The sequence below is a fragment of the Psittacula echo genome (genome assembly GCF_963264785.1).
Source record: "Psittacula echo genome assembly, chromosome: 21".
Classification (NCBI taxonomy): Eukaryota; Metazoa; Chordata; class Aves; order Psittaciformes; family Psittacidae; genus Psittacula; species Psittacula echo.
In genome coordinates, this window is record NC_137757.1 from 500,604 (window position 1) to 527,621 (window position 27,018).

Sequence of the window (27,018 nt, forward strand, 5' to 3'; positions counted from 1 at the left end):
TTACTTTAATAGGAAAGCTGAACACTGAAGAATTTCAATGCTCAGCTTAAGCACAGCAGGACTGCATAAAGGTGATTTTGTATTATGTTGTGGCAAAGTCTTTGGTGGCAAGGTGGCAGGAGTTTATATGAGGAGTATACCAGAAATGCAAACTCAGTTTTAAAATGCTAGATCCACAGACTGGAGCTTGGCAGAAGGAAGGAGGAAGCTATCCTCCAAAGGGAGCAGCAAGCCTGCACCACTGTGTATTTTGTTTTGTTACTCACTCTACAAGGACACGTGGTACCTCTAAAACTGCATTTTGAATTATGGCTTTTGACAATCAATTGTAAGTGAGCCCACGCCTCTGTTCGTGTCAGAACAGGCAGAGAGATGCACTGTCAGTTACACAGGAGAAGATGAACATTTGCAAGGCTTGCTGTGATTGCTGTTTGGTCATTAGCATCCTCGCTAATGAGAGATTAGAAAAATACCAATAGGGGAAACAGACCCTTGGCCTCATGGTGCATCCAGAAGTACGACAAGAAATGACACACAGAAAAACAAGAAACAGATGATAAAATATCAGATTACTCCTCTGGTGAATCTTCCAGCTGGTTTATTCATTATCAAAAGAGCTAACCAGGGAACCCGAAATGTGCACTGATACTTTCATGTGACACAACTCTCCGGCAATGCTCTTCAAACCCTTTTGTGCCACACAGTCTCAGAAGCATCTTCTCCCTTCAAAGGTAACTAGGACTTTCCCATCTGCAAGTGACAAGTGCTTCCTACCTGTACTCATTATAATTCAAGTCTGAAAAAAGCACAGAGAATGTGATAAAATAATACTTTACTTTTCTTTATCTATACTGTTTCAGTCTGATAAATTATCTACAAATGCATAAAACTTAAGCAACATTGTCCAATGCACTCAGAATGGTCCCAAATTCAATTACAAGTAAACGACATTAAAGATTTACTGTACAGTAAACAAATGGGTGAAAAACTGTAATTTATTGAAACTCATAACTCAAAAAATATAAGATGCTGTAGTGTACAATATGTTACACAAAGCACCCTAGGGTGCACATTCAAGTCAAGTAATAACTCCATCGCCCCCCAAACCCTGGTACCCTAGTACTTGTTCCATATACAATCATGCACATTTACTCTTCAAGAGGAAGCCCCCAGTATTCTGATGTGTTAAATAGCACCAAAATCAGCATAGTTCATTGAAAAAAATGGGGAGCTAAATTAACTTGGCCAATACTTTTGACAGATATTATACATTCATGGAATTAAACAGTCTAAACTAACCTAAACAGTGTGTACTGTAACAATTACTGTTCTAATTTGAAGTTCTCCCCGTATAGCAGTAGTGGAGGCAATCTGCTCTAAGCAAAACTATTTATGTACTTCCTACACAAAGCTCATCTGCCTTTTTTGTTGGAAATAAGTCTATGAGGGGTGTGGAAAACTTGGATCTTTCAAGAACAACTACTGGTCTCAAGTAATGCAGCTGTTTTAAGGCAAGGTCTCCACAGTCCGTTAGTGCCTTGTCCAAGATAGCCCTCAAATTTTCTAAAGAAGGGGCAGATGATGACTCTGACAAGAGGGGCTGGATTTCTGATAGCTGCTCATGGCTATTTGGGGCTATGATTACATTTTTGTCATCTACAAAGTTGTTTACTGGTGTCTCCCCTTGATTGTCTCCCTCTTTTTTCAAGGTCTTATCTACTGGCAACTGCTCGGTCGAGTCCCATTCTACCTCCTCCACCAAATCGTCATCATCATCATCATCTTTTCCCTCACTTTCCTGAATGAATTTCAAAAATGAAGACTCAAATCCCATTGGTTTAAATGTCTTTAAGTCAAATGGTTTGGACACTGGAGGCTTATGAAATTTGTCCTTTGTAGCACAAAGTACATTTCTTTTTGTAGTTTGACTAACTGCACTATGTTGACTTCCTTCTGGGTCTTTCTTTCTTGGCAACTCTAATTGTAAACCAGGCAAGTAAGAGCTAGTCTCTTCTTCACTCTTTTCAGAAAGCTCTTCAGTTTTACATGTAACTGTCTCCCTGATGTTTTGCTCTTCAAAAGGGGTGTTCTCTGAACTGTGGTTACATTTTAAAGTGCCCGAATACGTAAAGGCACTGGCATCAAAACTCACATTACTCGATGGAAGTCTTTTTTGGTCTTCATTGCTTACATCTTGAGGTTCACAGTCAGTATTTGGAACAAGAGGTTTGTCGCTTTCCTGCACAGGCTCAGGATTAGCTGATTTATCCTCTGGAGGAACATCGACACCTTTTTTATCCGAGCTTGAAGCCGTGTCGGAGCAGGGCTGCTTCTCAGTCATGATGCCACACTTAACACAGACAACAAGCTTCTGAAGCCGTTGCTCTATATACATATTGGTCATCTGATGCGTGCGCTTATAGTGCCTCACTATGCTGCTTTCCAATTTGACAACAGACAAACATCCCTGAACCATGCAAGGGTACTGGGTCTGGTTAGACTTCTCTTTGCACATCTGTAGGGCTTCCTCCTTCGTTTTGAAGTTCATCAAATGCTTTTCTCTACTTTTGCTAGTTCTTTTAGCTTTTAACGGCTTCCCGTTTTGCTTGCTTACGTCAAAGCCGTCTTTCAAATAACTTTGCTCATTTTTAGCTTTATCTTGTTCTTCTTCCTCCTCTTTCTGATTTCTAAAGAGGCTGTCGTAGTATTCACTGTGTCGGAAATACACGTGCTGAGAGTAGTGGCTGTAATTGGTGAAAATCCGATCGCAGCCATTAAGGTCACAATGGATTTCAAAATCCTTGTTTAATTTTTCCTCACTGGCATGTTCATCTATTAGGTGCCGTTTGAGCTTATTAAAGGTACAAAATGCAGCAGGGCAGTGGGGTTGGTTACAAGCAAACCTTGCAGATTCAGCTTCAGAAAGCAGTTTCTGATCCTCGAAATGTTCATTGTGGAAATCACTACAATGCTTAGCGAGAGCTTTAGAACACAGAAAACGCTTACCACAGTCTTTGTGTTTGCATGCAAATATTTTTTTACATTTGACAAGTTCCCTTTTTTTTCTTGCTTTGTCTCTTTCTAAGCAGAGCTGCTCCTTATTATACTGGTGAACAGTTCTATAATGGCGAATCAAACCTTTCTGGTTAGTAAAGGCCGAGTTGCAACTTTTATGTATACAATGAAATGGTTTGTGGTATTTATGCAATATATAACATAAGTTTCCTTTAGCAACTGTTCTTTTGCTTCCTCTTCCCTGTCTTGCTTCCAGTTCTTCCCTGTGACTGTCCAGAGAAGCTATGTTAGAGGTTTTTCTTGTTACATTACTGTCTGTCTCTTCGTTGGACTCCAAATCTGTCTCGGAGCTACAGTCTTCCTTTTTTGCGCGACACGGCTGCTCAGAGGGGTTTGAACGTTCATTGAATTCCACGCTGGGTGCACGGACAGGGGCTGCGACAGTGCTGGCTTTACGGATGCCATCTGTACATAAACCTACATGATCAAACTTCTCATTGGAACATACCTTGTGAGCCGCCCTCTCGGAGCCAATTTGATGCTTGTTTTTATAGTGAATTCTAAGGTGGGTTTTTCTCGTAAATGATCTTTGGCAAATATGACACTTGAATGGCGAGTACCGATGCTGGAACATATTTAACTGAAGAACCATTTCCTTTGAATAGTTATGCTTTCTAACATAATGCATTAAGAGAGCTTCTCTGGTCACAAACTCGCACGTACATCCTTGACATTCACAGAAAAATGGTTTAGCTGCCAGCTGAGTAAGGTACTGGCTGGGTAAATTATCTTGTTGCTCCTGAAGCTGAAATTTTGAGGTAGTTTCATCTACTGACTCAGGGCACTTGCCATCCCTAGACGAATAGGACTGTAAAGAACCCAAAAAAGGTTTGTGTCTTGAAGAATTCTGAATATTAGAATTTTTTAAGCTTAGATGCTTCAAGCCTAACATTAATTCCAACATGTTATCTTCAATATTGGAGTCTTTAGAACTGTCATAAAAAGATGTTTCTGGGGAAGAAGGACAAGTTTCTTCCTTCAGGCCATTGCTTCCTTTAGCATCTACACTACAATACACACTTTCTGGAGAGTCAGCATTTGTATCTGAACTATGACCTAACTGTGTGTTAATGTCTGTAGGGGATTTACCGTCCTGAGCCTCACTCAACAGGTTGAGAAAGTCTTTAGTTTTCATCTCCATATTTCTTTTCCCTTTTAAGTTATATGGATGGACCCTGCGAAGGTGTTTTTGCATACTTCTGGTATTTTTGTGCGTGGAACAGCAGCCTTCAAAACCACAGGAAATTCGTTTTCCATCAAAGCAAACTGCCACATTGGAACACTGTTGTTTCACATCTGCTGGATGGAAGACTCCTTCCTGGGACATGAGAAAACCTGGAACTGACTGATGGTGAGCTGTTGTTTCGATCAGTAGAGGAGACACCTGGCCTTGGTTTACTGCAGCATCTGACCTGTGCTCGCCACTATGAAGACTGCAGTTACTTTCACTGTCTAGATCTTCACTGTCAGAGAGCGCTTCTTCCTTAATCTGTGGGATTTCTTGGGAGCCTGAAGGATCCAAGTTATCATTCAGACTGGAACTTTCAGACTGCTCAAGCAGCTGCGACTCTGGCAGGTAACTGCATTTGTCTTTTGAAACTGACTCTTCAAGCTTTACTTGCTTCACTTCCCCATTTGACACTTCAATATTATGCACGGCGAGGTGATTCTGAAATTCAGATTTGGAATAATAAAACTTTTTGCAACCAAAGAAGTTGCAGGTGTACGATGCGTCTCTGAAGTGCTGTGCCTCGTGATGGTAAAGTTGCCCTAAGTCACTGAAAACAATATTACAGCCATTTAGCTCACATTTATAACGAAGGTCATCGTGTGTTTGTTTGTGATTGAGAAGCTCATTAACTGACCCAAATCTCGCATAACAATCCATCGACACACACATGTAGGGTTGAGGTCCACAGTGCACCCGTTCATGCTCCCGCAAATGAAAGGATGTCATGAAGTGACGGCGACAGTAAGCACACTTTTCTCTCCTGTTTTTCATATCCAAGTAGTGCTTTGCATTCTCATCATTGTTTTGATGTTCAGCTTTCAGATGTACACTTAGGTATTTGAACTGTTTAAATACTCTGGAACAATCCGTTCCGGGACAGGGGTAGATGTCTCTGTCTTGTAGCTGGCAATTCTCCAGTTGGCTGAACGTGACGTACTCGTGTGTGGTGTTGTCAAAGCTCTCGGGCAGCTGATGCGACTTCTCCTGACAGGCTGGGGGCGGGCTGCTGGAAGCTGTTATCTTTTGTGGGGATCTCTCTTTCTTCAGGATTATTTTCTTTTTAGGTCTGTGTGTTCTGCTGGGTGGCATTTTAACGTGTTCCATTACATGTGGGACAAAAAGCTCCTTCCTCTTGAACTTTTTTGTGCACACCGGACACGTATAAACACCATCTTCCATATGCATCTTTGAATGATGCAGGATTCTGGCCTCTATACACTCCCTTTTGCAAAGCACGCAAAAAAATTTGTATTGAAGCCATCTCTGGTATCTTTCTGAAGAACCAATTGGCTTTTTTACTCTTACTTTTTCTTTAGGGTGGTTCATTGTGTCTTTTCCATCATAGTATTTATGTTCCTTTGACTCTTCATAGTCACTAAAGAAAGTTTCTAACATATCGGTTTCATTGACTGACATATTACAACTTGCATCGTCCTCGGAATCAGAAGCTGCTTTCCCTAACAGTTTAAGGCAATGTCGCTTTAAAGTCTTCCAGTCCCAAAATTCAGGATCAAATGGCCAATATGCTTTTAAAGCTAACAGCAGCTCACAACGGAGGGAGTTTGGAACCAGTGCATTTTCTTCATCAAATTTTTGATCTGGTTGCATATAGAGCTCTTCCAACACATTAAATCCACTCAAAGTTGGCTCAAGTAGAAATTCTGTGAGCTGACAAGCTCTTCTGACTTCAAGGTCTTCTGGTAAAAGGCATGCAATTGTTTTACAGACTGATGTCTTCATCTCATCGCTTCCATTTGAGCGGATCTGCAGGGCTCTCACACATAACAGAACAGACACTGCGAGTCCTGCTTCTTCTGCCTGTTAAAAACACACATAAACAGCCACAAAACAAATGTTACTTTTCTTGGATAAGCACATTCCCTCTAGAACTGGTCTACAAAAAAAAACAGGCAACAAGAACACCCAGGAGCCTACAGCCCTGCCAGAATCTGTTCAGGCTCTTGAGTGGTAAGTGCCTGAGTCACTGTGGAGCAGCCATACAAACTAGTTTAGGCATTAGGTGTTGCAAAACATCTTTCTAACTCCTCTCTCCTCGACTGACTCTGACCCATAACTCAGCTGTCCAAAAGAGAATGGAGTACATCCTCCATACGCATTGCTCCCACAGCATCCACACAGGTTATTAATTCAGAATATGTGATACTGTGTAATAAGGGAATTAATGTAAATTCCCACCCTGCAACAAAATAACCTTCAACAGCATAAGCAGCACAGTAGCAGAAATGATTCCTGATGAAGACAATTGGCATTTCACTTCCAAACATTTTCTGAGGAATCTCTACAACACTGAGGTGCTGCTCAACAGTATCAGGAAGATACCAACAAATATTACTCACGTGCTGGTTTTAAAAACAGTGTATGCCAAATTCTACATGGACAAAACTGGAAGTTACCTTGTTCCAAAAACATACTTTTCAGCATAAAGAACCTGAATGCATGAACCATTGAGTCATTGTCAGTAAAGTAACAGTTATTTGTGAATAATGTAGAGAGATGACAAGTGGCTGACACAACCACATCCACTGTAGCTCAGATGGTAGAGATCCAAAGGAGCTAAGAAGTTAAAACAATTAGCAAGCTTCTATACTGTCTGTGCCCTGCACTGGAACTCAAGCAATACTTCTTTAATTCAGTACAGTGTTTATTTGCTAGACAGCAATACAAAAAAGCCATTCCTCCAGGAGAAGGAACTGGTATATAGTTAATGATGCATTGTGTTTTATACATAAAAGTGCACATTCATGCATATTTTAAACAGAAATGTGACAACTTTAGATAAACTAGTTTCAAATATTTCTCTCTGCAATCACTACTGGAATTCATCTTTGCCAAATTAGAGTTCTGGACTCTATGATCCATAAAAAGGACAATCATGTCACCCTCCTGAGCTCTACTCTGACTCTAAACCAGGACTCTGATACAAGCTCTTATCAAATCCCACTTGGTAACTCCTTTGCTTCACAGAATTAACTCTACTCGGTGAAAGAGACTCCCAGACGAACAAACCTAAAGCAAGAGAGAAATTTAACTGAAAAAAGAAACCTTGTCTGTTGTGTCCATAATCCAGTCGATGCCTTAATTCTGAATTAACTCAGGTCCATGCAAGAATGAAAAAAGATTAGCAGATTTGGGAGTGTAACACTAATTGAAACATCCATAAAACTGGAGGTCATGTGGCTTAATTCTACTCTGTATGTACAAAACCATGCTGCTTTCAGGAAGAAGTATCTGAAATCTTTTGGAAATGGTGACATTCCTAAGGGAAATTCCTGTATCTAATTTAAGTTTCATGATCTGTGTAATACTGTTACTAAACAGTTAAAATCCTGCCATCAGCAAGCTTACTTTTCCTCCATTAAAGTGTGCCTGATTCATTTTCATGTGCCCTTGTCGTGGTTTAAGCCCAGCCGGTAACTCAGAACCACGCAGCCACTCGCTCACTCTCCCCTTCTTCCTCCCCCAGCTCCCAGAGGTGTGGGGAGGAGAATGGAAAGCACGTAACTCCCACGGGTTGAGACAAGAGCAGTCCAGTAACTAAGGTATAACACAAATCACTGCTGCTACCACCAATAATAATAATGACAAGGGAAATAACAAGGGAAGAGAATACAACCGCTCACCACCCGCCAACCGATACCCTGCCTGACCGAGCAGTGATCTCACCCTTCCGGATAACTGCCCCCAGTTTATATACTGGGCATGATGTGCTGTGGTATGGAATACCTCTTTGGTTAGTCTGGGTCAGGTGTCCTGTCTCTGCTTCCTCCCAGTTTCCCCTCCTCCCTGGCAGAGCATGAGACTCAAAGTCCTTTGTCAGAGTAAACATTACTGAGCAACAACTAAGAACATCGGTGTTATCAGCACTGTTCCCAGCTGAAAGTCAAAAACACAGCAGTGCACCAGCTACTAAGGAGGAGAAAAATGACTGCTACTGCTGAACCCAGGACAGCCCTTCACAAATCTATGCTCTCACAGTGACCAGACACAGAAAGCTTTAGTCTAGCCAATTCCAAGACTCAGAGCAGCAATCAAGGGAAGACAGAAACCTCCTATGGAGCAAATACCTAGATTAACCATAGCCATCCCTTCTGCTTTACTATGAAGAGCACGCTGCACCCTCCTCCTGTGTAGATGCGATTAAAGTCTTTCCATTACTCCTCAAATAGCGATTATAAGTTTATAAAAACTGCTGTCAAGCATCTCTTGAACCGTTCTGTAGCTTCCTGAAGATGGACATCAGAACAGGAGGTAGAAGTCCAGATGTGTCAGGCTGACCCAAACCTACAAGGGCAGGCATTTTTCAGAGGTTTTTGTTAGTAACTTATGAAGCACTTTATCAGAAAGTGTGAATAATGAAATAAGCTGTATTTCAGATCAGTTCAAAGTATGACTAGTGAAATAAGCTGTATTTCGGATCAGTTCAGAAGAATTATCAAAACAGTAAATTAATGTAAACAGTTCTGGACATGTCCAAAGACTGGACTGCAGCTTGCTTACTTCAGATTGGATGACTCTTATCAAGAAGAATAAATGCTGTAGAGTCTTGGCAATGATGCCAAACTGACGACATCTTTCCAAAAAGGAATCTAAAGAAGGATCTATTCTTCTCTGCAGTTTGCTCCAGAAAAGCGTCAGTTCCCTGCAAAGAGTTGAAAGCAGAACATAAAAACACTGTGGATATACACAGTTTGGCCAGTCTGCACTCTTCAGTGCAGAGCTGACCACAACAATGTGTTAGTAAAAGACAGCACACACTTCAATCAGGTCCCAGTCTGAGAGATGCTGCACAGAACTGTTACTATACCTTACTCCTAAACAAGCATCAGATCAAAACTCCACATATATCCTGTTATTTAATCAGAGAATGATAGACTGGTTTGGGTTGAAAGGACTTTAAAGCTCTTCCAGTTCCAACCCTGTGCCACAGGCAGGGACACCTTCCACTAGAGCAGCTTGCTCCAAGCCCTGTTCAACCTGGCCTTGAACACTGCCAAGGATGGGGCAGTCACAGCTTCTCTGGGCACCCTGTGCCAGCGCCTCAGCACCCTTACAGAGATATCTACTTAGACTTGAAAGTAAAATCAAACCTACCCCAGCAGATCAGTCTGGAGAGAAGTTTTTTGAAGTTGTGCTTGGTTACAGTTCATACTTAATTCCACTTATGTTAATGCCAAGGATCACATTCTTTTATGGACTGAATTGCCTGATTCCCTAAGGCCACCCACTAGCTCAGACCACTAACAACAGTGTAGACATAACGACATGACTTCAGCGCAAGTGACAAAAACCTGCTAACATCTTCTATAAGTAGGAACATACTTGTATCCCTAGACTCTGCCAACATTTACATCTTTAAGCCTTCACTGCTTGTCACTTAGGCTAGCCAAGTTTAAAGCTCTGGAAATACCTACTCATGTTACAGCTGCACCATGGTTTGCATAGAGTCAACCTCAGGCAGGCCCCATCACAGTTCAGACTGGGATGCCTCATGTAGGCAGATCTACAGCTCTAATTGATGGTTCCCAACTCATTAGTCAGAAGAAACTGTAGGTTATAGTTACAGGACCTAAAAGTTTCGTTCAAATTCTATCTAGTTTTAGTTCAGATTTCATCCTGCAAGCAAAATCCAACCACAGTTGTCACAACAAAGGGATCTTAACAATAAATGGTGGGGGAGTGCTGCTTCTGCTACTTCCTACTACTACATTCCTACTACTTCCTACTAGTACATTCCTGCTACTTCTATCGCTGCTGAAGACGTGGAAAAAAGGCATCAAACTCTCATGGGTCTAAATATTTAAGACGGAAGAACTGAATAACAAGATACTTTGTGGAACCACAAAGCTTAGGGGTTTAATATCAACCCAGACAGCACTACTTACAGAGCTACTACACTGTTGAAGCATTACTGTCAATGCCAACAGTTTCCTTTTTATTTTTGTCTAACTGCTATTACTGTAGCAAGATGAGTCCCTATTTATTTTGTCACAAGTTACCTAGAAAGTACTTCAGTCTGATGTACTTACACAGTTAAAGATAGATCCACTTTCCTTCCATAGCTTTCTAATGTATTAGCTCAATTCTCTTGCATTGAGGCCAGAGAAGAACAGTTAGGAGTAGCAGTAGTAATTTGTACTTACCAAGAGCAATACACGTTTGCTGTTTGAAGCTGATGAGTAAGGTATGTTGTACACAGAACAAAAGCAGTGTTTTCTTGTCCTTCAGATTCCAGATTGCAGATGATGTCCAGGACTTCTTTGCAATCCACTTTTGCAATCTTCAAGAAAACAAAAGAAAAGGTACTTTATTCTCAGCATGTTTCCAACACAAATGCGTGGTTACAATGTCCAAGGAAATGGTCTCACAAATGTGTAAACAAACACCGTATCTCCTTTAATACCCAGAGTTCTCACCACACCTTTCAGCTACAGCATGGCATGGGCTCATCTATGCTAGTTCTGATCCCTTCTCCGTTTTCTTTGGGACCATCTTCCATTTTGGATAGCTTAGCAAAATACTTCCATGCAGACAACAATCTAAAACATCCTATTCCTTCTCCAGACGTGCAGACATGCCTGCTTTCCTTTGAAAATCAAACCCCAGGTCCAAAAAGGTCAAGAGATGTGAAGAAAAAGAACAACCCCAGGCTCTTGTCCACTTTGTCCTTAAGTGCTGCCTCTGAACAATCACACTTCAAAGCATGACGTTAAAAACAGAAGTGTTTAGAGGAGACACAAATCCCGTGGAAGTTCTGGAAGGCCTACTTAAAGGTAGGTGCTTATGAAGTGCTTTTACTGTTAAGACAACACTATTTTTAATGCATGTTTTCCACTGGATCTATTCCACTTCACAGAACAGCAGGTACTCAAGCGACATCTACTTTAATCAGTTGTTGCTACTATAAGCAATTCAAGAGAGAAACCTCAAGAACTGATCTAAGTGACAATGCTTTGCTACCCAAGGGCACAGACATCACTGCTCCTTGCATGTCAGAGATAATAAGCACTTGCAATATCTGCAAATCATGTGCCACCTCCAACAGGTTGGGGAAGATGGAAAACCAAGCCCATACCACTGGCCACATGAACGAATGTCGAAGGAGTTCACCACTGCACAGGAGGGAACAGGCTGCTGGAGCTTACAGGAGGGGCTTGGTGCTTGTTTGCATTGGGTTTTCTTTCTTTTCACCATTAAAAAAAACCCACTCCACCAAAGCCTTTTCTTTCCTAGGTCAGAATGACAGGAAGAGAAGTAACTGATGCAGTACTAGGATTTGCATCAGAGAAGTCAGCTTCCCAATTAGATTTTGCTTACAAAGGGAACTGAAGCTTTAAGTCTTGAAACACATCTAACATGAACCGGCTTCTGTGCGTGCTCGCAGCCCAGAAAGCAACCGCATCCTGGGCTGCATCAAGAGGAGCGTGACCAGCAGGTCGAAGGAGGTGATCCTGCCCCTCTACTCTGCTCTTGTGAGACCTCACTTGGAGCATTGTGTGCAGTTCTGGTGTCCTCAACATAAAAAGGACATGGAACTGTTGGAACAAGTCCAGAGGAGGCCACGAGGATGATCAGGGGCTGGAGCAGCTCCTGTATGGAGACAGGCTGAGAAAGTTGGGGCTGTTCAGCCTGGAGAAGAGAAGCTGCTTGGAGACCTCAGAGCAGCTTCCAGTGTCTGAAGGGGGCAACAAGGATGCTGGAGAGGGACTCTTCATCAGGGACTGTAGTGACAGGACAAGGGGTGATGGGTTCAAACTGGAACAGGGGAAGGTCAGGCTGGGGATAAGAAAGTTCTTTACTGTGAGGGTGGTGAGGCACTGGAATGGGTTGCCCAAGGAAGTTGTGAATGCTCCATCCCTGGCAGTGTTCAAGGCCAGGCTGGACAGAGTCCTGCGTGACATGGTATAGTTGAAGGTGTCCCTGCCCATGGCAGTGGGGCTGGAACTGGATGATCTTAAGGTCCTTTCCAACCCAAACCATTCCATGATTCTACGATTCTATGAATGCAAGCATGAAAGACACCAGCAGTTAATACAAATGTTCTTCCCTACTGCAGCCTGCAAGAGATCATTTCTTTTTTGGAACGCTGCAGCAGCAGTTTCACTTTTCAGCTTCAGTTTTTAGTATTACAGAAAGAAATGATAAAAAGCTGATAAATACACATGAGAAAGGTACTCTGGATTACTAACCTCCTTAATGGAGTCTTCATTAGGCAGCATAGAACACACACATGTGATGTAGGCTTGGCGAAAAGATGAGACATTTGCAATTTCTGAGGACTCTGCACACAGTTTTGACAAGTATCTAGCTTGTGGGATGCAGTTTGACTTCATCAGATGTTTTATTCGCATCTGCAGAAAGGAAGGCCCTTCTTGTGTAATCAATTTATTGGCTAGGAAAAGAAAAAAGCCTTTGAGAATACACCAATGTACAGCTCACATTTCACTGAAATCACATTTTATCTTATTACAAACTTGTCTCAGTGTGGTCCGTTTGCTTAGGATATTTGAGGTGTGATCAAAAGTGACAGCAATCAATGGAATATTTTCTCCTGAACAAATTCACACCAACTGTGTAGGGGGAGAACACTGGGCTACAGAAAACAGACACCTCTCCAAAGGACAGCATCCATTAGCACAGTAAGCAGTATGCCAAGGCAGTGGCTAAAGGACACTCATCAGACCACACAGGATCTGGAACGAGATACCAACAGTTTAGCTGAGATTCAAAATCTTCATATTCCAAAGCACCAAACCGGTTTCAGACACAGTATTCCGTACTTTTCAACTGGGGATTTTCCCACCCGAATTATTAAAACCCACATAATGCCCAAATACACAAAATGAAGCTGAGGGGGACACTGTTATCGTTGTGGTACTTTGGAAGAATGGTTTTAAGACCTGCTTATGCTCTAGATCAACCAAATACTCCCAAGTCATTATGAGACTCGAACTAATTAAACAGGAACAATGCAACTTGCTGTTATTTTTGTGACTAGTTAGCAAAATGTATTTAATCTGATTGAAACCTCATGGATTTAGTTTGATCTTCCCAGGTACCTGTAGAACCACACAGTATCTCAAGCTGGAAGGGACCCATAAGGATCACTGAATCCAACTCCCTGCTCCTCAGAGGACTGTGAAACTAAACCATATATTGACAGCATTGTCCAGATACTCCTTGACCTCTGACAGGCTTATTGCCATGACCACGTCCATGGGGAGCCTGTTGCAAGGACTGACCACCCCCTCAGCGAAGAACCTTTTCCTAATGTCCTGACACAGCTTCATTTCATTTCCTCACGTCCTACCAGAGAGAGGAGATCAGCACCTCCCTATCCATTATTTACTGTAACTCTTTGAGCCCAATTCATCAGCCAATTGCTCACCCAAAGCATAATGGACTTGTCTGGCCATATGCTGGACATTTTATCCACAGGGATACTGTGAGAGACAACATCAAAAGCTTTGCTACAGAACATGTACTTTACGTTAGCTGCCAAAATAGTATGCCTCAAGAGAGCTATGATGCCATTTCAAGCTTAACATAAACCTCTACAGAAAGGCTTGATACTCCTCTCCAAAGTTGTACATACTTCAAAAGCACCTGGAGAATTAAAGAGTCAATACATTCTTACACTGCATGCAACAAAACATATCGACAAGAAACAAATTGTCTGATGACCTGTAGAAAGAAGGATGGAAATGTCTGAGATGTTCTGACAAAACCCATTAGAACGGGTGTCCTGCAGCAGCTGTAGTCAACCAGCTGCCTGTGAAGCCTGTCATTTACTCTGGGTTAGTCAAAAAGGAAAGTTTGCTTTAGGATAACATCTTAGTGGAAGAACCATTGCATAAAGACATTTCCACTATGTGAGTATCTTACTGGGCGAGATGGGGAGCTAAGAAATCAGTAGTATAGAATTTCTGAGAGACGACTGTACTCAATGCAAGGCAAGAACAATCTCGTGCTTTCTGCACTTAAATTCTTGTCCAAATAAAAGAACATCATCTTCTGACAGACACTACACCGGTTAGGAGAAGGTTTTCAAAGTGCACCTAAACAGAAAACCCATTTCGGGGGCCAACTACGTACTACATGGTCGTAGTGAGACTCACTGGTATTCTGCAGAAGTTTGCTTAATGGGCCATTAGATTTTATTTCCTATATAGGTTTTATTTTCTAAATATAGATTTAAGATTCAAGTCTATGGTGCTAGATTCCATTTTTGAGAGGAAAACCTCTGAGCAGTAAACTCTTGACACAGCCGACACTTCACATTAAAGTAACCTCAACAGAGAAGGTAGAAAAAGCTGGGAATAAGCTCTCCAGTTGCTAGGAAACAAGCCTCCTCTGTTAAAATTTACATCTGTACATGCCACTGTGCTTCAAATTTATCAAGGAAAGCAGCGCTTCCATCTCCATCCTGTTTGATGCAAGAGAATGCTATCCCAACAAGTGGCCGGCCCAAAGATCCCCATTAAGGAAGAACTCAGAAGGCTTGCTTACTCAACACATCTATCCAGGTGAAGCATTACTCATCGTCATGTCTGTACATGTGGTTTATGTACTGTTAACGGAGGGACTGAAATACCTGCAAGTACTTAATGGTACCACTAACAGATATGAAAACAATTCCGTGAGTAAAGGAAGAGTTTAAGAGAACACATTCCAAAACTCCATGAAGCGATGCTAAAAGCTCCTTTCCCTCCCCACCTCTCAACATTTTCTGACTCAAGATCTTATTTCCACAGTCTAAACACACTGAGCTTCCAAGCCCAGAGCTCAATAAAACCTCCACACTCAGGCTGCCCGTCCACATTCGTTTGTCATACCTCTGAAGGCTGTGGGGAGGCACGGTTCCTCCCTGTGAAGCATTCAGGAGCACATTCAAAAGCAAAGTTCTGAAGAACAAACCACCTCAGGGAGCAAAATTTCCCTTTTTTTGTGATGGAAAGAAAGATTATTTTTTTTTAAATGGAGCTTCAAAATACCCCAATTGCTGCCTAGTAGAGCCCAAGCTAAGGTGATTTAGCAAGGCCACATTATTCAGGGTGACAGGAGACAGTTTCATCAGAACTACCTTTTAGAGCGACACATGAATACTACTGCACAATGCAATTTACAATACAGCCCTCTTCTGACTTCAAATCACTGGCTCCCACCAAAACTGCACCAAGTAATTCCTTAATACCCATGCATCATCTCTGGAATGACCTTCTTACCTTCCTCAGCTTCTACTGGTTGCTGGGATAGAACTTTGAGAAGAACTGGATGTTTCCATATTCCTTCCCTTGTGATATCCACCAGTATTTGGAGGTTGTTATTCCCAAATTCCAGCAAAGCGTCATGGGAATCCTACAAAATGTGACAACAAAAAAGTCATTAAAAGTCTCTGCTAAAAATTAAACCAATGTAATTGTACATTATCTGTCCAAAACTTCCCAACCTCAAAGTACTGACAGTACTGGAATGGCTTAAGTCAAAAAGCCTGTTCTGCAGTTGTAATTCTGCAATGCACAACACTCCCAACCCAGACCAAACTCGATCATGAATAATTTCCTTTATTAACATGAAAACCCCCTTCTACTGAACACAATTTCCTCCCAAAATAAACCATGCCCAGTGCGTTCACTCCAAGATCCAGACATTTCCAGTCCTGCAAGTTCTGGTGCTGTGAAGGCTGACGCAGAGACCCTCCACCCTCAACAGGCCTCCAGCTGAAGTTCATCCACCAACCCTGCACCCACAGCACAACACCCACGAGAGATTAGGGCCCTAACACTTTCAGTTCTGGAAATCTGAGGAGTGAAGGATGAGACATTGCACAGGGAGAGAAGTTTAGGGTCTAATGCAGAAAAAAAGGCAATGCAAAGAGATTCCAGCAACTGAAGCTCATGAAGGCAGTTTACCTACAGTCAGTAAAACTGTTTCCCACAGCAGCTACAACACATCTTACATTTAAGAACTGATCTGATACGTGACATGTCCCCTGGTTCTACTGAGCTGTGGGTTTAGGGGGCAGTACTTCTAACACTGTCATTAACCTCAGGCTGGCTTTCAACAGCCTCTGTTGTATCCTCTCTATACGCCAGATGCAATTCCATGTTCTAAATGATCAGAATTGCATGGGGCTAATGCTACAACCACTGGGAATAGCAGAGTAACCAGTTACCAGTAGCATGGGCTGTCAAAAGACAGCAATAAGCTGCATTCCCCATTGCAACACAAAATCAAGTTCCTGAGTTACCTTCAGGAACCAAGTGACTCTGCTATGAAAATACCCAAGGCTTTCCCATTAAGCAGTCACACTAAAAGGCATCTTTTTATTTAACAATTAGATGTCCTTTAATAAATTTGATATTCACGTTCAATATCAAATGCTAATTTCAGACTAACTTCAATGGTTTGATATACCTATTTCCTTTCTAATACTGCAGCAAACTGCACTGCATAAACCTCTGGAGAAGACAGCTTGGATTTAACTCTTGGGCAAAGCATCTACCCACTAAGCAGTGAAGCTTTATTCCCAGCAAGAGATTCACCAAGGGCAAATCACATTCCTTCAGTGACCGTTTCATTTACTTCATCCATAGCTCTCATAAGTCAGAGTCTCACAAGTTTCTTATGGGACTCCTCTCCAATGACTCAGCAACCATACTATCAGATGTGCTACTTGGTAAATCCCAAATTAAAGTGTCCAACAGCAAGTTTACACAGATCCATTCATCCCTTGGATAGCCCACCCATCTCTACAACACGAAACTAAGTGTATGGAGCTCTTCAGGGAGTCTGTGCATCCGGATGACTCTGGGTCAATTCCTGCGCTAAACCAAGAGCACAGGTGTGTTTAGAAGAGAATCATTCCCAGTAGATACTAAGAGAAGATTCCAACAATCAAAAGGGAACCAGAGGGGGATGCACATACCCCCACAAAGCTCACTACAGCAACCACCTTCCTGATTGCTCATCTAGCACACGGTGAATTGTGACATTTTCGAGGATAAGCAACAACACTGGGTGGTGTTCTGCTACACGGGATACGTATCCATGTCCTGCATATCTGTAGGATATCTTGTCACAGGCAGCACAGGGCAGTCAAGGAAAAGTAATGCACATTTTGTATGTTCCTGTGTAGCTGATAAGATAGCACAAAATGTATTCTTGATTCCAGAAGCTGGTATTACTGTGCTCCATCGCTGGGCTAATCTTCCTATGCTAGTCATAACATTAAAGCAACAATGTCCTGACTGACCTTTGAATAGACTTGATTTCAGCTATAACCAGTCTTCAATGTAATAGGCAAGATGGGAAAGGAGGAAGGAAGGAAAACAAGTTATCAGTTGTCATTCCTAAAATCCTATCTGACCGTCTGCCACCTTCAGGCGCTCATCAGACTTCATGTCTCCCAGGGCCTGGTGCTTGGGGACCAAACTGAAGGACAGGAGCATCTGTTCGGTCTTCTTCACTTTGCTGAGGAAAACATGACTGAAAGCAAAAGAAAGCTCAAGAGAAACCTGAGAACAGCTCCGTAACACAGGGCATCAAATAACAGAGGCCACGGTACTTAGGAACTTTGCCTCAAGTTTTACTGTTAAGGTCTGCACTTTGACCTTCCTGAACCCTATGACTAGTGTCAGAGTTGGATGCTGGGGAGGGACTCTTCATCAGGGACTGCAGTGACAGGACAAGGGGTAACGGGTTCAAACTGAAACAGGGGAAGTTCAGATTGGATCTAAGGAAGAAATTCTTTACTGAGAGGGTGCTGAGGCACTGGAATGGGTTGCCCAGGGAGGTTGTGAATGCTCCATCCCTGGCAGTGCTCAAGGCCAGGTTGGATGAGGCCTTGGGTGCCATGGTTTAGTGTGAGGTGTCCGTGCCCATGGCAGGGGGGTTGGAACTGGATGATCTTAAGGTCCTTTCCAACCCTGACTATTCTATGATTCTAAGGGGCACAAACCACCACAACAGATGAGATGCTGGGACATGTTACCAGACAGAAGCCAAGGGTGTCGATGGAGATCAGGGATGTCACCCCAAGACCCATAACAGCTCTGAAAGGTCACGGCCACTGGGAGAAGGTTCCAAGCGACTGGAAGAAACCACCAGTCCGTTTTCAAGACCAAGGGGAGGAGACCCTGAGGAACTATAAGCCCAGTCAGCACAACCTGTGCTCAGACCGACCATGGGGCAACTTCTCCTGGAAAGCACATCCAGGCACCTGAAGAACAGAAACGTGACTTGGGGCCAGCCAGGGTTTGCCAAGTGCCAGTTACGTTTTAGCAACCTGACTACTTTCTGTGATAGCAGGCTACAGAGGACATTAGAGTCATCAGGCTTAGCAAGGCTTCCAGCAGGCTCCCATAGTAGCTTTAAACCCAAACTGTTAAAATATGGAACAGTGCACAATAATGCAGATGGGAAAACCAGCTCAAGCGCCAGGCTCAGGCTTGTGACCAATTGTACCGAGACCAACTGGCAGCTGCCTCCAGTGGCCAACACTGAGCTGCAACTTCTAACACCTTAATGAATAGTCTGAATAAAGGGACAAAGCACGTTCTCTGCCAGCTCCCAGCTTGCACAGAACTTGGAGAGCACCTGACTCTGACCAGGCTGCAGAACATCACTGACAGGCCCGTACTGAAGTTCAATGTAGACAAACACCAAATGCTGCATCTGGCACAACCCCAGGGGTCAGTACAGGCTGGTGACAAGCTAGCTGCAGGTTCCAGCGTGGCACAAGCAGCCTCTTGCGTCTGTAATTAAAGCGGAGGTCAGCAGTGAGCCCTTATGCAAACAGGCAAACTGTGCTGAACACTTTCAAGCACAGCATCACCAGGAGGTTGGCAAAGGGTTTATTCCCCTCCAGGATTCCTGAGACTCTACTGGAGTAAAACACTAAACTTGTGCCTGTCCTCTGCTACTCAGAGCAAGTCCAGCCAAGGCCACAGAGGGCCTATAAATTATAGAGCTGCCTTATCTTTACTATACTCCCAGTAGATAGTTGGAGCTGGACTCTTTCTGTCCAGAGCCAACAAGTCACACAAAAGGAAAGTCTGGGAAGTGTGTGTGGGAAGCGTATCACTGTGCAAATACCTCGCTTTGAAAGGAGTATGTGAACTTTGTGCTATCGCCATTCTTACAGACACTTCAAACTTGGTGGGGAAGGGCCCTAAGCAGCCTGATTCAGCATAGCCCTTCCTCTGAATGAAGAGGTGGATGAGGTAACTGGAGCTCCCTTCCAACTCCAACTCCCTTGTGACTCTTCCACAACAGACACCTTCAGAGCACTGCATATTCAATGCGTTTACTGGACATACTGAAAGCACACTCAGTGGGAGCTGGTGCTTCTGTCCTACACTAGTTCTTCTCTGGCTACAAGACCAAAACCAAACCAACATCAGAAGGGAGTGAAAAAGCACACATCAGGAGCTCTTTCCAAACAGCCAGACTGCAGGATTCCACCTGCTAAGGAGCACTGAAGTTAAAAGCCTCACAACTGAATGCAACAATCCAGCAGTTTTGATACCTTCATTTCAATTTCCTTCACAGTAACCACGACTGTAACTGTAAATACGGCCCCAATGTTGATTTTATTTGTAGCTAACTGCTGTAACTGTGGCCCAACTCAGCTCCTGGCAGACTTGCTGACTGAAAATCAATAATTAAAGACTAAGCTACTTCTAAAACTGATTATAAAAGCTAACAAGTAAGCTACCGGTGAGACCACATCAAGATCAGTTGTTGATATCAGTAGAAGAGTTGGTGCTAATTGCAGATGCAAAGATAGCCAGGTATGATGCTTAAAATCATACCCTTGATTTCTGGCTTGGAGACTGAAGCATCGCTCACATAGGGTTGTTACAGCTGCACCCTAAAGATGTGAGTGACTTTGTATGTTCGTAACCAGAGCTCAAACTGCTCCTAACTAACAGCACTGAGACCAATACATGAGCTACAACATACAAAGTTTTCAGTCTGTACTTAAGCAGTTGAAAACATCACTTAAGCAACCCTTACACTCACACAGCTGCTCCTCCTCTCAAGTATTTCCTTCCTGTGCAAGCTGGATCAGGAAACCACATTTAGCAGAAAGAGCTTCAGGGGAGGAGTGGGGTTGTTTCTTCTTGTTTTTAACGTTTAAAGCACAATCAGTCCCCACTTCACATGCAGCTAAATGCCAGTAGGATCAGGCAGGTGAACTGCAGACCTAACTCAAGTCTGCTGCTGCCAAAAGATGCTCAAGTTGTAGCCTCGGGACAACTTTAAAAATGCCAGTGAAAACCAACAAACTGATCTAAATTTGTATCTATGAAGTATGCAACCACAGGGCAGAGTTTTGTAAGTGGCATTTAGGATCATATAGGAAGTCTGTGCATATCATTTTATGCTCAGACTTGCGTGCTATCAGCACCTACTACAGGGTCACAGAAGTTTTCATTTCATACTCACCCTCAATACACAAAACTTGTCTAAAGGAAGCATTCACACTCTGTTAGGTTTAAAAGGAACCCTGTGCCATAACCCATATTCAATGCCCATGACAATACATCTCTGCTCCCACTAAAGCCATTTCTGAATGCACTGTTTTATCTTCCTCGACTGGCCAGATTACATCCATCCCCATAGTACCTCTCCAGAGTTCCAACCCCAGATTGACTTTACATGTATCAAGAGCCCTGTTGTTGTTTGATTGCTGTTGTTGGGGACTGTTGCCCCAATCCTTTCACTTGTATTTTACAGCACCTGCTCACCTGTATTCACATCCTTTTGCTGCCGCCATTGGATAAAGTCTGTGTTTGTATTCCAGCCACACGACCTCACATGTTGTTTTCATTTCACACAGGCTACCCCGGTCTTGCTTAGAGACAACAAAACTGGACTCATAAAATCACAGAATCATTTAGATTGGAAAAGATCTTTAAGACCATCAAGTCCAACTGTTAACGCAGCTGGGGTTAACACCTAGCACTGCCTAGTCCACCACTAAACCATGACCCTAAGCACCACATCCACACATCACAGTCACAGTTAAAATCAGAACAGCAACTGATCTGGCCCTCATCCTGGAAGAGTCTATTAGTACAACCACAGCAAGACTCATCTAACTCAGTCTTTTTCTCACACAAACCACTAGAAAGACCAAGATTTGCTACAACTGCCATTGACTATGTAGTTACAAACTACAGCCTATGGCTGCCAATACTGTTGTTGCAGTTAGTTTTTTGCTGCTCAGAAGTTCTTGCTGCCTGGAAAACAGCAATCCAGGACAGGTGGAACTCAGTGGAAGGAGAGGAGAGGAGGAACACACCAGCACCTTTATTTATTAGGTTGTAAAAAGGAAATTCAGAACGCTTACCTGTATGGACTGATGGAATCCCAACCACACCTCATGCGGCAATTCACTTTCAGGAACTGAAAGCAGGAGCTCAAAACAACTCCTGGAAAAGTAAAAGGCAAGTAAGCAAGCTGTTCTTGAGCACGTTCTGAACATTTGTGGCACATATTACTTAGCATTCAGGTAAGAAATGACGCTAACATTGAAACATGTTTGACTGCACAAATCAAAGGCAAGACATAGCCCCAGAATCAGGCAGGAGTCATATGGAAAGAGTGCTGCCTTTTACTGTGTGAATCTCGCTAGGATGAGATTACAGCTACTTTTACAATCCAAGGTATTTTGGTCAATGTTGCTCAGAACACTGCAGTACAGAATTTCTGCTCCTTCGTCTCACAAAAGAATCCTAACATTCATCTTGAATAAAACTCATTTGAGCCCTCATGGTCTCTTTGCCTGGAGTGAGAATGAAAGTCAGCTTTACCTAGCAGTGTCAGTGCTGAAAACAGGTAAGGCAATAAAGCTAAAGAACAGCTTGACAGAAGACACACAGATTAGAAGAGAAAGGGACCTAGAGAACATTTTCCTAACAGTAACCTAGAAGCAGCGGCTGTACCAAGAGGTGCATCAGCACAGAAAGCGACCGGCAGAATAGATTCCTAGAAGCACCTTATAAATCTTTCATAAAGGGGTGGGAGCATTCAAGTATCTATGGTGCGAAGAGCAAAGCTTACCAGGCACAAATACACCCCATCCACACTGAGAACACACATCAAAGGTGTTCAAATTTAAATCAGCGTTAGATCAGATTATAAAATTCCAAGTTCATTAATTCAGGGAGCTGCTGTATTTGAGGAGCTCAGTTATCTACACAACACAGCGGAGACATCATTCCCATCATCAGGCACTGGGATCTCAATCACTACTGGGCCCACGAACAAGTGGGCAACAGGACCGTCAGATATTCCAGCTGTCATAGGCCTCAGTACCATACAATAACCAGGACTTACCTGGTACCCAAGCTTGGCAATGCAACTCATTCACAGCCCAGATGTCCAGACCCAGGTGGTCGCTATCAGATATCAAAAACCTTCAGCATTTCTCACAGTAACAGAACTCTATTTTAACACAACAGAGGGCTGGGAACGTGCCCTCCTCTGACACGTGTGTGTGCACACACTTCAGCAAGTAGAAACTTGTAACTGATCACGTTGTTGTTCCAATTCTTAGTTATTGGAAAGCCTTTACTTAATGGGAAAGCAAAAGGGGTGAGCTATGGTCTCTGTAGCCACAATGCACGCAGATGAGCTACTGGAAAAGGGAATTTGGCAGAATGAGAAACAAGGAATGAAAGGACCTTGATTTATAGTTTCTGCCCTGCTAGCTAAGGATGGCTGCATGGGAGGGTGCTAGGCAGGGTGGCAAAGCTATACAGCTGCTTGCTCTGATTTGACAGTTTCTCTCTTTGAGTCAAGAGGTTTCTTTCTGTATTTGGACAGACCACAGGTAGGATACAGATCTTTTTTCACCCTTTCCCTTCGAAGGGAATTAAATTTGGATTAGGGTAAGGAGGGGGTACAGACAACACCTTGCTTTGGTTTAATGCAGGGAAGAAGTATTGGATCTTTCGAGTCTGTCTAGAACAAAAGCTCTTTCACATTTGCTGGAGGTTCTTAATGGTGATCTCTTCATTCCGTCTGGGTAGGTTTGGCACTCGCTCGTAGGCTGGTGGGCATCCTGCCCTGCTCCTGGGGTGTTCTGTGTCTGCAGGAAGGGGAGGACCACAGCAAACCCCCTTCAAACAAACCCAAAGAGGGACCTGCTGCGTGTCCAGTTTTCATGGACATCATACAGAGACTATCGGCAACAAATAAAACGTTTGCAAACTTCATGGTCAATGTGCTTGTGGAGAGCCTTTGATGCACAGCTCATCTTCAGACTACAAGTCAACCAATCCTATCTACTTCCAAGCTTAATTCCTGGAAATACTTCTTCTAGAATATTACTTTTTCATGGCTATATTGGTTAAGTAAAAGGTCAGGTTTCAACAAAATGGCAAAGCAAGGTTTTAGACATCATTTCTCTATACTTAACCCTTAAGGTGCTACCTGGACAGTGGAAAAAAATTAGCTGAAATGAGATTTTTAAAGCATTTTGGTCCTACTGCTGGTAACATGAACGCACCATCCCCCTCACACAGCACGCTCAGAAAGAAGAGCACTTGCAGAAGCCTGAGAGAAAGATCAGCTTCCTGAGATGCCTGGGGACAGCCAGCTCACCGCATCTCAGGGACAGACACATTTCAGAGGGTTAAATCGTTATTAGTTTTTCTAGAGAGGCAATACCTTTGGTATGGTACTACTGGGGGGAGCAGGGGTGTGGTGTGAGAGGAACGTGTTGTTCTTTGGGCTGTGGAAACAAGACGTCCAAGTTCTACTTGACCAAGGCAGGTCTGTCCCTGTATGTCCATGGCCAAGAACATTCCTGTTCCACCACAATCATCTGCCAAATCTGCAAACTACAGGAGGCAGCATTCCCAGCTTTCCTTTTATTTCCTAACATTAGCGAGAGAGTGGTCCAACAAGGTCTCACGCTGCACCTGCATCATGTTTCTTATGGGTGGCACAGTCTCTACGTCAGGTCACATTTACTGTGAGCACACAACTGGTCAGGTGGCAAAGAAAACCACAGCAACGCTGAGTTTTGCTATTAGTGGCTCACCCTGCTGAGTTCTTCCCCCCTTCTCTGGGAGGGATGTTGGAAGGGAAGTAGCAAGTAGAGCACTTTTGCTTTACAACAGGAAGCTCGCTTGTTTCATTTGTCATTGGGCTTCAGGTCTGAAAATATACAGTATGCAAGGCAAAACCCAACCCAACAATTGCAGTTACAAGGCAACAGGACACTTCCACGTCCCTAACCAAACAACAGCTTCCTCCGTCACGGAACTTAACTTTCACCTTTAAATCCCTCCTCTAACTCCTCTCCCCCTTCCTTGGAAACTCTTATGTAAAATAAAACCATGGGAGAGCTGACTTCAGTTATGCTGTTTACCTCACCCTATCTGCAACCTCGCATTGTCTTTATCATTCTTTAGATTCCTCTCAAATGTAATCATAACAAGAACAGGGGAGATTCCAGCAAGTCAGCCTTGCTCTGTCCTCCAGCACAAAGTTATCTGAATATAAAAGGAACAGCAAACAAACTCCTCTCACTGAAAGGCAGAAGAAGCCAGATTAGCAGACGATCCAGATTTTTCTCAACAAGAGAAAAGCGATTTTGACAAAGAATTGGGATTCCTGCCTCAAGTTATCTAACAGTGGCAAAACGCATAGAAAGTGCACCAGGGATGGATGACCTGCATACAAAGAGTGAAAGACAAGGTTTTACGGGACATGAGCGGGAAACAGGCAGAATACACAAGCTAATAAGTGAAGATGAGAATACTTTATCCATAAAGGGACAGTCTGCAAAAGCAATTCAGATATTTTGTATTATGTACCAGGTAAAGGATTTAGCAGCTGAAGTCTTCAGTTTCGCTATTGAGAAGACAAGACAGACCTTCCCTGATTTCAGTGGGTTTCCTTCTTTATAAAGGATTAAATAGAAAAATAAAAATCACTCCTAGTTCACATATTTCTCCTAACTCAAAAAAACCCGTGTAAAGAATTGAAGGCGTCAAACAGAGATAGCTGGTTCTGAGCTTTGATTGAAAGTTAGAACACCACAAAAAAACCCACATCTGACCAAGGAGCTCATTGTAAAATCCTTCTCGAAAAGAACATCTGATTTCAGACCACAAAGTGAGTAAGCTCCTGACAACAAAGAGAAAACAGCCCCCTGAAAAACTGTCCTAGAATTACTTTTACTTCATGGTGACCTTTATACTCACAGTTTCAGATCTTCACCCTCCCTCTTCGAATAAAACCTTACCAGCAAGGAATGACCGGCACATCAAGTTACCTTTGCAGGTCAAGGGTAGCAACTTATTCTCCTCCAATGTGTGTGAAAGGCCCCAGGCTACTCTTTTCAATCACAAATAGCTGCTTCCCACTTCCAACAGCCTTCGAGGCACTACAACTTACTGCAACTTAGCTGATGGCCTGTAAAACAGTTGTCTCTTTTGTTCCAGGAATTGCTGTGCTTTAAGTCATGCCTACTGGCACATGTCAAAAAGCTCAGGCTGAACTACTGTGTTCCATTTTGCTATCCTGCAGCAACAGCCCACATGCACAACTTGCTTGCCATAAATACAAACCAGCTCATCCTTTTCAGAAAGGAACATGTTGAGAGGACACTGACAGCAGCAACCACACAGCAAGTGATATAGGTTTATTAATCCTTGCATGGAGGTCTAATATTAAAGCTTCTGTTCCATGAGGACCGCACTAAGCTTTTTCTACAGAAAATTATTCTTATTTTCAGGATTTCAGTACCTGCCTGATTATCCTGACAGAGCAGAACAAAGCCTTACCACTTGGTCACATCCATTAACAATATTCAAGTACATCTTTGTGGTATGGTAAAAAAACCCCAGTTCTTAAGACATTCAATCATAATCAACGATAATAAATCATAAACACAGTTGTCAAATGAAGCCTCACATTATTTCAACAACTTGTTCTTTCATTTATAAAGTACATATTCGCATTTATTTATTAATAAGATAATGTACCAACTTAAAACTTACAGCACCAGCCTGCCAAGTACCAGAAGAACATCTTCACATTCGGTAGTCAAGTAAGGTCGTGCATTAGCAAAGCTTTGGATGGAGATTCGATATACTTCCAGAAAAGGTAAAACGTGTTCGGATGCACCCCGACTGCCAGCATACTGCAGCAGTGTCTGAAAGAAAAGGAGTTAGCATTAGAGGTTCTCATCACCCACTTTCTGCTACAAACCAAATATCAGTATGCAATATCAAACACACGCAGTGGAAGAATTCCTGCAAATGAGCAACTTTCACTCTGAAGGAGAAATCAAATCGTAGCTTTTCCCCTGCAAAGTTCTCCCTTTCATTAAAAAATAAAAATGATTGCATGTATTTTGTTATTTTTGATCAAGTTATCGGAATTCCTATTGAGGAGCAAGCTGGATGCAGTTGGCACAACGTGAACTGTTTAGTTCAAAAACCAGGGAGGAGTTCTGCACCCCGCTTCGACTGCTATGGAGACAGAAGCACACATGTCACACTGCAATCTTTATTTATAGTGAGAATGCAGACAAACATGCGAGAGGTTCAAGAGGAAGAACAAACCCTCCAGTTGTGGCATTTTAAAGATGCAGCCGTTACAAGGGGATACAGAACCCACATCAGACCTTTTTATGTAGTCAGTTTTCACATGCGGAATTATCCTAC

General features: G+C 42.9%; 1 protein-coding gene across 8 annotated transcripts in view; it reads right to left on the reverse strand.

The window, feature by feature from the left end:
• Nucleotides 1–588: 588 nt before the first annotated feature.
• Nucleotides 589–27,018, reverse strand: part of RLF (RLF zinc finger) — a 31,263-nt gene continuing 4,833 nt past the window's right edge. Inside the window, exons 2-9 of one of the 8 annotated variants that reach the window (XM_080632296.1) lie at nucleotides 26,350–26,504; nucleotides 21,684–21,765; nucleotides 15,550–15,682; nucleotides 12,514–12,734; nucleotides 10,468–10,604; nucleotides 8,825–8,966; nucleotides 2,153–6,124; nucleotides 589–796 (exon numbers count right to left, since the gene is read on the reverse strand). In XM_080632296.1, the coding sequence (XP_080488422.1) occupies nucleotides 791–796; nucleotides 2,153–6,124; nucleotides 8,825–8,966; nucleotides 10,468–10,604; nucleotides 12,514–12,734; nucleotides 15,550–15,682; nucleotides 21,684–21,765; nucleotides 26,350–26,504 (4,848 nt within the window). In that variant the 3' untranslated portion in view covers nucleotides 589–790. The other 7 variants (XM_080632291.1, XM_080632292.1, XM_080632294.1 and 4 more) reach the window with 7 other exon arrangements.